The 15,714-nt window shown below is 45.6% G+C and overlaps 1 protein-coding gene across 1 annotated transcript; it reads right to left on the bottom strand.

The window, feature by feature from the left end:
* Nucleotides 1-71: 71 nt before the first annotated feature.
* On the bottom strand, nucleotides 72-15,404 carry LOC142884577 (vascular endothelial zinc finger 1-like). The gene is made up of 5 exons (XM_076020315.1): nucleotides 15,245-15,404; nucleotides 8,358-9,103; nucleotides 4,094-4,163; nucleotides 3,813-3,975; nucleotides 72-2,844 (listed from the first exon to the last, which is right to left on the bottom strand). The coding sequence occupies exons 1-5, from the start codon at nucleotides 15,275-15,277 to the stop codon at nucleotides 2,483-2,485; spliced, it is 1,374 nt and encodes a 457-aa protein (XP_075876430.1). The 5' UTR covers nucleotides 15,278-15,404; the 3' UTR covers nucleotides 72-2,482.
* Between the last annotated feature and the right edge of the window lie 310 nt (nucleotides 15,405-15,714).

Below are 15,714 nucleotides of genomic sequence, written 5' to 3'. Positions count from 1 at the left end.
GGAGGCCCACCGCTGAGGAAGAATGACAAGGACCCAACCTCAGAATGTGGAACATAACTTAATACATTAAGCACGTTGGATAGTTTTCTTTTATTTAGACAACCCAAATAAAAGGCACATAACGTTGCGCATGTTTATGTAATAATTTGACAAACATACATTTAAAAAAAATGTAGGAATGTTTGACCTTTCTGCTAATCAGAAAGCCTAGCCTCTCATATATACAAAATTACCATTGTTAATGATCTAATACAAAAGATTTATAAAAAAAGGTTATCTTATCTTTCACATCTATTGTAACTACCATATCCTTGGAACTAAAATAGTTTTGTACAAAGATATACATTCAACTGCTTTCACAAGGGTACTGGAATTTCCAATTATCAGTTTTCCTTAAAAATAAGAGATGTTCAATTCCACAAATGAAATGTTCAATTTTAACACATTGCTGTATCAAATTTGGCAAACAGGCTATCATAGAGTATCTACGTAAATGCATAAGAACAAAAATAAAGCTACACTAAGTTTCTTTTGAACAAAAAAAAAGGGGAAAAAAAACATGCATTCTGCGCTTTTTCTTTTTTTTTTAAACGTAGAAACCGAAATGAGTTTAAGAGCTGCAACACTGTTGAGATCACATGGCATTCATTTAAAAAATAGTTAATGTTCAGGGAGTACAGTGTTCAGGCGGGGGGAGGTCATGCAACATCAACTTTTTTCCCATTATTTTAATGGACACAAACTTGCATTTTATCAAACATATCCAGATCTCAGCGTCACACCTCTGCAGCCGGAGCTGAACTCAAAAGGCAATGTAGGGAAAAAATAAAATCAGGAAACTTAAAAAAAGAAAAAGAAAAAAAAGAAAAGAAAAGAAAAGGTACAGCATGTATGCCATTGCACAGTAAACAATTATTTTTAATGGACGGTTAGGGTTAAAAATTTATTCCTACTCAAACAGTTTTTTTTTCTTTCTCTATTTTGTAGCAACGCAACGCTTAAGGAAATCTAAAAAGAAAGTTCATGGAGTTTAAGAATCAAGATACTTGACATTACCAATTTTAAAAGGAACCAAATTCATGAGTATGTGTGTTCCCTGAGAAAGGGGTTCTTAGTGTCATCTTGGGGCTATGACAGAATTCCATAAAAAAATAATAATTAAAAAATATATATTTAAAAAAAAAATGAACAGTGTACAGAAGAGTCAGGCAAAACTAATTTGTCACCATTAAGATGGCAATAAGCCTGAAGAACGCGTCACTACAAGGCCGGGCCTTCCCATGGTTGGCCACTAGATGGCCCTTAAGTGCAGGCTGGTTTACCAAAAACACTTAAGACTCGGAAAAAAAATGAAAATAAAAGAAATTTGATCTTTGATAATACTGCTGTTCACCTGTACGTAGGATATGCTTTCAGTGCAAGACTCGTTCCATTCTGACATCATGAAAAAAAAAAAAAAAAAAAAGAACAATAGGCAACGAAAGACAAAAACCTTTGTGTTTCCATACAAACAGAAAACAAAAGTACAAATGGTAACTCGTCAAGGGGACGATGCCGAGACGGTCCGCTCGAGCGAATAAAGCAAAAACAAGTAAAATGCTGACATGAAAAATACATTACTATGTCAACTGTACAAGTTAGTCACTGTACCTCGAGAGCATACCTACAATCTGAGGGGAGGAAAACAAAAAAGCTATAGCACTGTGAAAAAATATTCTTCCATGCGAGTGGAAGCTGCTGTCCCTTTTACTAGACTCATTTCCTATAACATTAAATAGATAGTGATTAGCAGGCTATAGTTAAAAAAAACAAAAAACAAAACTACATACAATGAAACACCCAGAGGCTTCGGGGAGAGATTTCGTAAAAACATTGAAAAACAGCAATTTGTGGTTATTGCTTCAGTCCGTTTCTCATCTCCCTTTTACAAGAGCACAGGTGTGTGTGTGTGTGTGTGTGTGTGTGTGTGTGTGTGTGTGTGAGAGAGAGTGAGTGAGTGAGTGAGTGCGTGTGTATGTGTGCGCATGTGTGTTTTTCTTCCTACAGGGCTCCTCAACAAGGTGCTTGAGGGATATCCTCTCCTCTCACTCTGTCGTCTCACAAATCACAGTTTCATCTTTCTAACCGACTACGCTAAGTCTTACAGTTGTCCTGCTTTTTTTTTTCTTTGCTTTTTTTTTTTTTAATTTTTAAAGATCGATCCTACTTGTTATCTAATCGTGTCGCCAGCCGCTCGGCTCGGCGACTCTGGGACCTCCTACCGGCTCGCGCAACGGTTTTCAAGTCAGGCCTTGAAGAAGAGGGTTAAGGGACGTGGTTGGGTAGGTTTGGGGCGGGGGAGGGGCTTTGGGGGCGGGTTGCCAGACTGATAGGATAGTACCGGCGGGCAGGAGTCTCTTGGTTTACTTCATTTTCCCTTTCTTTCTGGCCAGTCCCCAGCTTTCTCTCCCTCCTCACTGCTGTTCCTCTGCTCTGCTCTGCTCTACCACGGCGGGGAGGAGGGCAGGACTTGGGACAGGAAGGACATGCTGTCCACCGGCCTCATGGCGATGTTGAGCGGGCCCGCCATGTTCATCGGCATGGGGGTCGTGAGGGCCACCGGGTGGGCGATATTCATGGGCCCCGAGGAGGGGATGTTGACCGAGGCGATGTTGACGGGTCCGGTGATGGTGACCGGGTGCTGCAGGCTCACCGGAGACGTGATGTTGACCGTGTTGGTGCTAATGTTCATTTGCGCCGCGATGGTGACCGGGTGGTTGTTGATGCCCCGGTTCATCGTCGTGGTGATGGGAGCGGATATGCTCACGGGCGTGGCTGCGGCCGAGTTGCACACGCCGTTGCCGTCTGGTGGGGGGGGGGAAAGAAACGCGGGTCAGGTGGCAAATGACAAAACGCGTGTGCGTGGAATTATTGCAATTACTGGCAGGGAGAGAACACACAATACCACGTGTTTAGGTCACAGCATAATATCTCAATACTGCGCTATGGTAATCCTGCTAATGACAGTTCATTGAATTAGCCCCCAAATGTAGATACTAGCAGTCACTGCCCTGCTAGGCCAACACTGCACCACTGGCACTGCAAAGTGACTATTGGACATTATTAATGTCATAAAAAGGAACAGCAAAAATCACTTGTGAAATATGCATCCAACACATCATCAATGCAATCAATCAATAATGCACTGAAGGTTATTGCACTGCCCTGCAATATTGGTCAGTGTTAAAACAAAAGAAGAGGGTGCCCACTTAATGCACACATCCTGCCTGGTGAGTTGGAAAACTATAAGAGAAGCAAAATAAATAAAATAAAATTGGAAAACGTCGTAAAAACAAATGAGGGCATTAAAAGTGTGTTAGTGTGAAACACTATAAGACATCTAGTAGAAGTGAATCAAATCATACTGTCCAACGTACTGTCATACATGTGCACGTTTGTGTGAACGTCCTTCACAAATATAAAACGTCTCATTGATTATTCAGGTAATTTCTTTTTTTTTTTTTTTTTTACAGTGACACCAGGCCACAGTATCAGTCCACCTGAAGTGAATATGTATCATTTTGCCCCAACATCACAAATTTCATGAGAAAAATGTGAAATCACGCGGGGTGTGAACCTTCGTCAAAGACATGGTGGATGGATGAAGGCGAGGGCAACATGGGGCCCTACAAATCTTGCTAGCATGGGATGTGGCTAAACGGCCAGCAGTGGGACTACGATACAATGTGCGGATCACAGTCGGTGACCTCAGATCTCTTTGGGACGTTCGGAGGCGGCAGGAGAAGCCGCTACCGAGGTGGGACTGGCGGTACCTTTGTTACAGGAGTTGAAGTTGGTCTGGCCGTGAGTCTTCAGGTGGCTGGTGATGTAGGCGGCGCTCAGCATCTTCCCACAGATGCTGCAGGTCACTTTGCCTTCGTGTCTGATCATGTGTGAACGGAGTCTGTCTTTGGTGGCAAAAGCAGAGGTGCAGGCCTGCGGGGGAGGAGGGGGAGAGTGGGAAAAAAGAAAAAGGGAAAAGGATGAGAACGCTGAGGAGGAAATGCAGCGCAGAGGAATGCAGCGAGGGGGAGAGAAGAGTTTCAGGCCTCACCGTGACTTGACATTTAAACGGTCTTTCTGAGGAGTGGACATGCTTCACATGACAGCTCAGGTGATCTGGCCTGAGGAGGAGAGACAGAGCAGAGCAGCAGCGGTCAGGTCAACACTCTGAGAATCAAACGTCTCCTCTATACCTTGCCTGTGCAGGGACGTGGAGGCATATGGATGTGCTCTGTTTGCTCTGATAATGAGGGGGAGCGAGGGGAGAGGGTAGGGGGTGGGCGGAGGGGGGTGGGGGGTGGGGCTCCAAGTCTCAGTCAATGGCAGTTAATTCTTCGTGATCAATCGGGCATGAATTAGTTTGACCTAGTTTCGCGTCACACTCAGACGGTAAATTAGTTTGTTTTCCACTTGTTTTTTTTCCGGGGTTGTGATGACGGTTTGATTTTAAAGAGGCGGTTGTAAGAAAAGAAAAAAAAGAAAAAAGAGACGGAGACAAAACAAGCTCCCTTCAGACAGACAGAGATTTTCAGATGTTCCGACTGAGTTTTATGTCAGTGAAGATTATTTTATAGGCTGTATTTGTGTGCTTATATCAACTACTGTGTTTTTAATCAACTTTCAAGGTTTTATGTAAATCCCTTTTGATTTAATTACCACAGTGCCATTACAGCTTATTACACCGCTCGCCTGTTTTGATATAAATCTGAGAAATCATCTCGACAAACGAGGTCCAACATGAAATTTACGTTGCAATTCTCAAAGACAATTAAAAAACACATTCACGCATTATTATTTCGCATCAAACTTTTCTTCTTTCACCTTAAACTTAAACTCGAGTCGCCAAACACAGAAAAAAAGAGCAGGGGACAGGAACGGCTTGAGTCACACAGCGATCGATACGGGACCCAATGGTGATGTGACACACACACAAGCCAACAGTTCTTTGCAATCGTCCCTCCAGTGGCTGCTGGTGTAGGTACAAAATCTGTCCTGTCTAGGAGATCTGTCCGGGGTCCATGATTTCAATGACGTGGCAAACTGTCATTGGCTAGGTGGCGTCTGTCAGGCTACCGGATCTGTCCGGGGGTCCAGCGACTGCCCACCACGTCACATACGGCAAGTCTATTACGACAAACAATAGACAGATTATATCCATCTATAATATATATAATATCTATCCATCTATCTATCCATTCATCCATCCATCTATGATGCAGTTTGTCCTAATAGAGTTGCCGTCAGGCCCCGGACAGATTGTGTACCTACACCGGGAGCTTCACCTCTCAGCCTGTAGGAGAGCAGCAGCGATGTCACGAGGCTCCGGCAGCTGCTTCCAAAAGCTTAACTTTCATGCTGCACCCCCCCCCCCCAACCCCCCAACCTCCTTTTTTTTTGGGGTTCTTTCTAATACAAACAATAGGAAGTCAAACAGAGTTCTCCAAGTGGTGCCTTGAACCGGAATCAAGTTTTTTCCCCCCACTCTCCTCTCCTCTCCTGGCTGGCTGGCTGGCTGGGGGGAGCAGAGACAGCGGCTGCCTACATATCCGACAGAGTGGCTGTGACTCAGTGGCCTGTTATTCAGATCCCATTCTCACTTTCCAGTATGCAGATGAATCCCGGCCGTGGCGTCACAGCGTTTGGAGGCCTGCCTGAAACTGCTCCCCCCCCCCCCAGCAACCCCTGCTGATATTGCAGCCTCGGCTGAGAAGCTGCTTGGCTGATGCGCCTGATAAAGTTGTGCGTCTCTCGGGAGCTCCTCCAGATGCTGCTGCGGGTGAACGTCACCCCCGCGCCGAGCCATCGCAATACTTATCGGCGGCGTGGTAGACGTGTTGACCCGAGCGCGGACGCACGGTTCACTGGATTCCCAGGGGGCCAAGACACTCTGTGACACGCTGGCGGGAACTGCAAAGTGACAAGCGACGCCCCCCCCCCCTCCCCTTCCCAAACCACTGCTGCTCTCCCATGTGCGACTGTTTAAACATGTGGTTACGACGACGGCAGGCAGGGGAGAGGGAGTGGGGGGGGGGTCAGCGGAGGCACAAGTCTTAACTTCAGCCAGACTATAAATACAGGGAAAACAGCCATGGCGACAGTGAGGGGGTCACAGAATCAGGCCTGGCGAGGGAGCTGAATCATTCACATTCATGTCATGCAATGAGCAAGAGGGTCGCCATTCACTGATCTGGTGGAGGGAGAAGGGGGTGGGGGGGTAATCTGGTAATTGCATTCCTTGTCCAGTTGTATCTTCTCCCTGCACTCACGCTCAAGACTCGTTTCTGTCAACAATTGCAAGCATCAAAGCCGAGGGAAAGAGTGCACACACACACACACACACACACACACACGCACACACACGCACACACGCACGCACGCACGCCCCCGGAAGTTTTCTTTCATTTTTTTTTTTTTTGCCGTGACTATTTTTTCCCAAACCGCACGCAGGCAAGTCGAGACTTTGCTCGGCGATGCCGGAACGCCACAATTAGAGAGTGAAATGATTTCCTGGCGCGGCAGCGAGCGGCGCAGGGAGATTACGGGAGCTCGCTGCTGTTGACAGCGGCCTTGTAAACCCGTTGATACTTGTTGATCGAGAGCTTTATGCATAAACAGGAGCGGTTGGGGAATCCTGCCGAATCTGTCCGCGCTTTCTCACCGCTGCCGCGCTCGCCCGGCTCTGTGATGTGGCTGCGCACCAGGTGCAGAAAAAACAAAAACACAAGTACAGTACAAGGACAACACTGTCTCGGCACAGACAGAAAAAGTCCACTTAAACTTTAAAGATGCCGTATAAATCTGTTTTTAGTCTGGTTGTCTAGCAGCAGTGGTGAAGAACAGCCTCGTGATTGATCAATAAACTTCCCTTGATCTGAACCAGAAAAAATAAACTTCCCCTGACCACTGAGAAACAACTTGTTTAGCCCCGTGTTTACGCCCTCCTGCTAAAATGCCTTTCTTTCTGTGCCTCACACAGGTTTGGTAGGTGACAAAAACAAGGGCGGCTGGGTGAACCACACCCTGCCAGGAGGGGGCGCCGTCACTAACCTGACTGAGGTATCAATGCCCCTTGTGACATCACAAATGGCCCATTCCCACATCAGAGAGGGACTTTTCTCATTTCCGGGGAGTTGAGCGACAGACAAACGCTGGTGTTCTTGCTAGAAAACACAAAAGGTCCAGTACATGTACATGGGACCAACCCAAACCCACCTCAGGCTGCTGCTACTCTGGCTGGACATAAACCACGCTCGCCCCGCGCTGAGTGACGTGCTGAGTTATTTTTATGGGAGTCCCAGGCTGCTCGGGACTAAAAGGCAGGTTTCATGCACTAAGTGAGTATCTGCTGTAAATGATTCCTAAAATAGATCCCGCAGGATGTGCCCGGCGACGGGGGAATTTATGGGATTCCACGTTTTCACCTCGGGAGAGCCGACGGTGAAGTGACTGATCCTGCTTTGTATGATGAAATCTGTGGGCAAGCAGAAAACCATAAAACACACACACACACAAAAAAAAGGCAAAGTGCTCACGAGCCTTTGGGAAGGCCGAGTCTGATTTTACAGCCACTTCACTTGTCGGTTAGCGCATGAAGGATGACGTGCGTTTTTCCGCCATTATGCTATTCTAGTCGGGAACATGACTTATTTCTACACCTCGCCGGCTATAAAAAGAATGCAGAAAGACATTTGAAACGGGTAATATTACACTCCCATGAAATCCGCTGCCGGCTCCCAGCAGCCAATCATAGCTGTGTGTCTTTGCCAGTCTGGCTTCATCCTGACAGACGTAACCGTCTGGCACCGCCAAGGAAACGTCTCAGCTAGATAAACAAAGGGGTCAAAATGCCTTTGGCCCTTTTCCGCACTTTTTGGGAAGTGTTTTGCAGATGCAATCAAGCTAGATGATGACTAAGCCAGGGCTCCAGACTAACTTTTTTTTTTTTTTTTATCTCCACTAGGAGCACATTGGCACATAACTTAGAATTTAAGGGCCGCAAGGAGAAATGCAGAAAATCCAGGGGCTGATAAATACTTTGACAACATATACAGAAACAACGCTGTTTTAAATTAGCAAACTTCTGATCTGCAAACAGATTAGAAGCTTGTCAGCAACATTCCAGTGATAAACATATAAATATATATTTTGGGGGGACAAATCTACAGGGCACACATGCACAGGGAGATAGAAAATGTACTTCTAATAAGAGTTGCAGCCTCTGAGCGACCTTTCGGGACATTTGAATCCACACGTTTACTTTTCTTATCTCTGAGGTGTGTAATACATAGATAAAAAAAGCAGTCAGGGGCGATTACCTGGAAAATCCTTTCCCGCACACAGAACACACGTAGGGCTTGTGCACTCCGCCGTCGTGGGAGCGGACGTGGTAAGTCATGCGGTCCTTCCGCTTGAAGCGCTGCTGGCAGATGGGGCACTCGAAGGGCTTCTCGTCCGAGTGGGAGAGCTTGTGGCGGTTCAGGTGGTAGACATCGCGGAAGGCCTTTCCGCACATCTCGCAGCCATGGTTCTTCTTGACGGGCTTGGGCGGCTTCTTGGGGATGTTCTGCTGCGGCAAGTTGCCCATGGCCGACGACGTCATGATGCTGGAGGAGACGGAGGTGGTGGCCGTGGAGAGGATGCCCGCCACCGTGGAGATGTAGGAGGGGTTGCCGTTGTTCTCCCGCTGCATGGAGGAGATCATGGGCACCATGGTGGGCGCCGACTGCGCCGTCTTCTTGGGCCGCGACACCATCTTGATGCCGGTGTGGCTGGACTCGTGGCGCCGCAGGTGGTAGCTGTCACGGAAGGCCTTGTTGCAGTAGCCGCACACGAAGGGCGTCTTGCCCTTGTGCTCCTTCTTGATGACGGGCATCGGCGGCCGCCCGCCACCCCCGCTGCCCATATTGTCCTTGAGCAGGTCGGCGGCGCTGGTCGGGGGCTTCTGGTCTAACTGGATGGGCAGGATGGGCTTCTGGTCGATGGGTTCGGCCCCAGCGTTGAGGAGTGGCAGCAGGCTGTTCTGGGCCACTTGGTGCTGGTGGTGCAGGGCTTCATTCGCCTGCTGTGGAATCAACACACACACACAAAAAAAACAACAACAATCAGGCCGAGCTGAGCGGTAACTTCAAATGTGTGGAGTCGGGTGCGAGGTACGTGGCGATACTGCTGGGTTGAAAAGCCCATTTTGGGTTTTCAGAACAAATGGCTTTACTGTCTTTCTCCAGCAGCAGTCCCTGTTATCATGAAGCGGGGGGGATGCAATGCAGCTGTCATTACGAATGGTGACACAGCACGGCCCCGGTCCAAAAGTACCCAGACACTGCACGCTAAATGGCAAATGATCATATTGCCACGGTGCTGAGTCAAGGAGCCAGAGAAGAAAAAACAGGAGGCCTGCAGACTGCGGTGCCGCAGACTGTCAGCTCCAACACACGACGTAGACCCACAATCCAACACTTCCTACAGCAAAGCTGACACAAAGTAACGACTCCGCTGCAAACACGCATATGGCTTTCATTGTGGGAGCGCTGCGAGCCATTTGGAGGTGTCTGGGTTCTGCAGAGACCTTGGAATGTCACCAAAAGCTGCATTTTGACCGTCGCACGGTTCAGAAGTCGGTGAAACAAATTAGTTTCTAAGCCGATGAGATGCCTTGCGTTCCCCAAACCGATGTGATTCTTTGCCGACACCAGCATTAAGAATTTAATTAAGGCAAGACAGAATAGCAAAATTTACAAAAAAAATGCACATCAACATGCAAATAGTTCCATTTGTGTTTTAAACGGGAAAGAAAAAAATCGGTTGCTGCTGTTGTTTGGGCAAACGGACGCAGTCAAGACAACTGTGTAGTCGGCTACGGGCAAGAAAAGGGAAAGGTGAAATGCTTGACCTTTCCCTTTGAGGTTCAATCATCCATCGACGCAGGCCGGCCCAGAAAGGAGTGGCAACAGAGGAGGCGGCTCGGAGAAAAGAAAAATGAGCCGCACAATGTCCTCCTTATGTCATCCAGCCCATTGTGGGAGACACAAATCTGAGCAGTGATGCCTCAGCGGGGGATCTTTGTATGCTCATCTTCATTGATTTGGCTCATCTATTCATGAGACGGGGACATTGTTTACCGACACACCACTCCACCAAACTAGCCGTCCTTCTCCTCGTACGCAGGAGGAGGAGAAGAAGGGGCAAAAAAACCCTGCGACCTGGGAACTGGCGGCAAACGCCAGCGAAAAAACCCACACGTCCGTTTGTCTCAGCACCTGCTCACACTTGCCACCTTCCTCCAGGATTAGTCATCGTCGTGCCAGTCCACTGGCACGGGGGGGGGGGGGGGGGGGGGGGGTGTTGGTGGTGGGGCTTTATGTTTGGGTGGATGAACCCTCTTTGTGAAGCTGGCGGGCGGCAGACACAGCCGCCGCAGACGGCCTGCCGCTCCACAGAGGTGCAGGGCCTGTAAGCTGCTGTGCCTTCATGCAGCTCTGACCATTTTGACACAAATGCGCTCTGACAACTGGGGCTGCTCCCTCATAAATAACATCAAAATGGAGGGAGTGTCCTGATGGCTCCACGGGCCACTGTAGACTCGAGCTGAGCTCATGGTCTGAGTCAGATTATGCGCTGTCTCTCTCAAATCTTTTGTTGCTCACTCTACAGCTGCTTGCCGTGATCTCAGCTTAAAAAAGAGCCCAACTAATACTACAATACAGACACAGATTTTTTGGGGGGAATTTGGGAAAAACATGACAACTCTTCACCAACACACACATGCACAGACCAAGCACTTGCTTTATTAATTTACTTTATACTACTACTCTATATACAACTTTTGTTTTGGTTGATCTTTTCCACAGTGTGATATTTCTGGGACAGGACCTTTACAGATGCCACAAGTTAAAAAAAAAAAAAAAAGAAAAAAAGAAAAACACTACTTACAGTTTGGAAACTTTGGATTTTTCCAACTTGGGCTCGTTTGTAAGAAAAACTTGCAAGCAGGGAAGAAACGGACAGCTTTATAATACCTAAGTGGCACCCTAGAGGGTCTGGCATCAGGCCTTTTGTCTTGACTTGATATCTGGATTTTGTGACTAAAACCAGGATGCATCCATCCAAAATGGCCAATTGTTGCAGCGCTGTGTTTTTTTGGGACTGAATAAAACCCTGAAGCCAAAGGCTACTGGCCTGATATGGACACTGGCACTTTCTCTGCAATTTAAAATTGCTTCAAAGTTGCAAAAAAATCAAAACAGAGCAGATTTCTGCAGCAATCAACGGAACCATTTTGACCGGACAAAATTCAAAACAGAGTTACATAAAGTAATAATGACGCCAATTATATTGTCATGACTACAGCTGCTATGAACACTACACCACTTCACAATACATTTGTCTTGTCTACCCCACAAAGGGCACAGGTGTAGTTACAAACATTGAAAAGAGCAGCATTCCATTTATGTGAGCCATCTTCAGGTCTCCGTAATTTCACATGTGGCCTCAACTGGGAGGCTTTTCTGACCGACGCTGAAACACGGCACTTTGTCGTCCGTTAAAAACCTGCTGAGGTTGAAGGAAGACAAAGGGTTTGAGGCTGGGCATAAAGGTTGTATGCCTAGCCTGAAACTTCCACTGAAGTCTCAAATCGCCCTTCTTCTGCTTCGGAAAACTAATCTTTGCAAAAATGTATTGGAAAAAATGCATAAGCCAGCACAGGAATGTCAGAGATGTCCCCTTTTCAGCCTATTAAGCTGCAGTATGTGAAGCCCTTTGAACATTTAAAGGCATAATGTCTGCCACGATGTGACTGGCTTGCAAACAAGTGCAATGAGCGATGCCCGAAATAAGAGGTGATCTATAGAAAAGAAACTATGGAGGGAAACTTCAGATACAGGGTCACAGGTGGGGGCAGGTTCATTCATGAAAGTTGTTCAGCGGCGCATGAAGCCAAAACCAGTTGACTTTCTTGTATAAAATTACCTGACCCCTCCACAATGTGGAGCTACTGGAGCATGTGCCCACCGATTCAGACTGCTTGAGTGGCTTTTCATTTAGAATGAGCAACGTGCGCTGCTCAACCAACCTCTGACAAACACCCAGGTACGAGTACAAGTAGGCTGAAGTGGATTTTTGGAAAACTATTGAGGGACGTTAAACCAAAGCAAGGTCACAAATCATTATGTGTGTGTGCGCTGCTGTGAAAGCCTCAGGAGGGGAGTGCAAGCAGTTATGAAACATTTTACTAGTCAAAAACCACTTTCTGCAGGAGTATAACCACAATGCCAAAGACATGTCAGGCAGACAGCTACATGTTCCCTCAGCATTTAGCTACTGGTTGCCATGTAAAAGGTTTAATGAGTGCCTTTCTGTCCACATTGCCCATATCAATTCCAGCCATTTGTTTATTGTAAACAAAAAAGCATTTTGACTGCACAACAAATCAATAACAGCTTCTTTTCTTCTTCTTTTTTTTAACTTTTAAAAGCTAAAAAGGTATCTAAATTATATATTGTGCTTTACTTAAGAAATCTATTGAAGAGCAAAGACTTTATTTGGTGAAATTGACAGAATAACTTAAACTGGGTCAAAAAGATCAGGGGGACTCTGATAACCTAATCAATCAAAAACTTTCTCTAGCCTTACAATTGCAGAGGAAGCTGAAGTTGAGTTTAAGTTATAAAGAAAAACAAAACATCAGGACTTCTAAAAAATAAAATAAAAAAGATCCTTCTTCTAACTTATCTCCATATATTGTATAGAACTGCGAGCCAAAGTCTGTGCATCGTGACCCACAAAGATCTAAACATGAATCACAAGAGATCTTCACTGTAGCCTTAAGGATGTTGGATTATTAATATGTTGCACATTAATCAACAAAGGCATAGAAAGAAATGTACTTATGGTAATTCTCAAGCTCATTTACACAACAATGTGGATAATGTATAAAGGGGCTGACAAAGTGTCCAAACAAGTATATGACAATCATCTTTTAATATGGCTTTGTTTAAAAAAAGAGAAAAAAAAGAAAAAAAACTTTTCTATGTAAAAAAAGTAGTGCTGTAAAGGACTAAAGCACTAAAAATAATTGACGGCTGGGCAGCTGAATGAATTATTGCTACACTTGCGCCCTGCTCCTGAATGCTAACCGTGCTCAGATTTACATGAGACTGACACAGTAACAGCACAAGGTACATAATACATGCAGAGCTTCTGGCGAGACGCCAGATACAGCCGCACCATCCAGCTGCCTTCTTCCACCCCAAAGAAAGTGCTTAAAGAGATGTGATGATATGATAAATCTTAAGGCAGTTAAAGCACACGCTCCAAAGGAAGGGGGGGGGGGGGGGGTTGGTGCAACCCAAGAACTGTGAGAAACAAAATACAAAATAAACTTCACTGCACGACCATAAATTGTACAGTGCATTTTCATAGTTATTGTTTGCAACACTAGGCGAGGAAATGTAGTCTTTTGTACCAACTTGTTCTTTTTGAGAACAGAGCATCTGCTCCCTGACTAAAGGGCGGCATGCGAGTGCAACTTTCCTAGATGTCACACATGACCTACTCCAGTCAGACATCAGCCCCACGCCTCGTTTGACACAACCGTGCAGTAATTGCCTCACTTCTTATCACACTAGTCGGCAATACATGCAGTTTCATAAAACAGACTAAAAGTAGAACTAATGGCCAACACAGGAATTTATTTTACACCGGCTATCAGTTTTTTTTTTTTTTTTTTTTTTTTAATAACTAGGACTTAATACATCAAGAATGTCTGATACGAAACCGATGACTATGCGGATCTGACACACTTTCCCCAACTTCTGTTCTTCCCAAATATTAAAGGGATGAACTGATTAGGAAAGCGAGTGAAAGCGAAGTTCTAAGCGGTCTTCTACACACACTTAAACCATACACCGGATCATCGTGCACGATAATAATAATAAAAAATAAATTAAATTAAATAAAACAACGCTAGTGGATGTAGTACATGAACAGGACTACAAATCACGACGGGGTTTCAGGCAAACACACGTCCAAATTGAGCTAAACCGCGTCGGAATAAAACAAAAGATTTCGCGCCAAACATTTAATCTTTTGAATGGTGCCCTCTCCTCAAAAACTTGAGCTCTTACATTTCCATGCGCGCACCGGGCTCGTTTCTTTGATGCTAACTAAGGCCACGGGAATAAAACATTTCATTCATTTCATTGAACAATAGACGTCCATCTTAGTACACGGCGAAAAGCACTAAACCGTGGCACCTAGCACTCAACAGTCGCACACGCTCGGCCACGGCGACGGAAAAAAAAAATGGATTTACAAATTGCGTAATGTTGTTGCTAATTTCAAATGCGCCTTTTCGTTGCTAGTGTTAGCTTCGCATAGTTTAAATTCCTTCCCACCGCGTCTGCGACAATAAATAGCTGGTTAATAAACAGAGGCATGTAAAGATACGGCGCTGGTTGCGTGAACGTGTTAACGTCTGTTTTGCGACCTTGCTACGACAAGCCTCGCCCAAATTAGGCTGAATTAGCCAGGAGTTTGGAGAGGGCAGCCTAAACATCGGTAGCTAACTTGGCTAGTTACGGCTAAACCGGCTGAGGCAAGCGGAAAGTTCACCGCGGACTTGCAAATATATGTCCGAAGACTAAATCTCAGTAGCTGAAAGTCCATCGTTGAACTTATCCAACCATGCCGATCTTGTGAGGTTTCACATTATTTTAAAAATGCCATTTTACTTTATGCTGATAAAACATATTGTTCAAAATCTCATTAAACACACGGCGTCCGATCACAGTCGTCAACCGGAGGAAAAAAAACAGCTCTGTCTCGATTGTAACGGTGCAGTGGCGTCTCCAGCCTTTACTTCAAATGATCCCACATGTTTTGCTGGCTTCGACATGGGAAACAAACTTTAAAGGATCGCGAATGCTGTCGAGCGGATGGACGTTCGCCACCTAAGCACACGCACAAAGGGACGATGGAGCACATTTTTCGAACACTCGAGTGGGAGAAGTGATTTTTTGTTCTAGCGTCATTCCCAAGCCTCACAGCTGGAAGCCTGGATTCATATACCATTGTTTTGCTCGGTTACTTCAGCTTGGTATTACTTGCTCAAAAACTGTGTTTGCCGCCAAAATATCCCGTGCGCGCATTTTTAAGTCGTCGCTCTACGAAATACGCCAGTTTTCTTCCACGAGAGTGAACTTACTTGAAAAAGAAACGTACTCCAGCTCGGCTCCATTTCCACACTCACTAATTCTGTAGGAAACCAAGTAGAAGCCTACAACAAAGCAACCAAACATGGCAGCTGAAACAACTTCCGGTAACCTCGAGGGCTGAACCACTTTTTAGGGGGTGGTGTTAAATTTAGTCCGTTGAAAATTAAGAAATGTACTACTTTACGTCATCAATTCGAGAGAGTCAATGTCATAGGGAACGTTTTTATTCGTTCTATAAAGAAATAAAGTCGACACGAATTCATTACGGTGTGTTTCCTCAACAAAGGACCTATTTTATGAAGTTGATGTTCTAAAACACCCCTAGAAATGGTTTTCCGCTGATTTTGCGAGGGGCATTGGTTGTAATCGAGCACTGTCGCATGTGGCTGAGATTGAATTTCAGCAACCATCCGTTTCTTGAAAAAAAAAAAAAAAAAAAAAAGAGAGAGAAGGAAATGTT

The sequence above is a fragment of the Nelusetta ayraudi genome, unplaced genomic scaffold (genome assembly GCF_046127955.1).
Source record: "Nelusetta ayraudi isolate G7.1 ecotype Tasmania unplaced genomic scaffold, CSIRO-AGI_Nayr_v1 ptg000011l, whole genome shotgun sequence".
NCBI classification, from domain to species: domain Eukaryota; kingdom Metazoa; phylum Chordata; class Actinopteri; order Tetraodontiformes; family Monacanthidae; genus Nelusetta; species Nelusetta ayraudi.
Note: the sequence above shows the minus strand (reverse complement) of the source record. Positions and strands in the feature narration are given on the sequence as shown.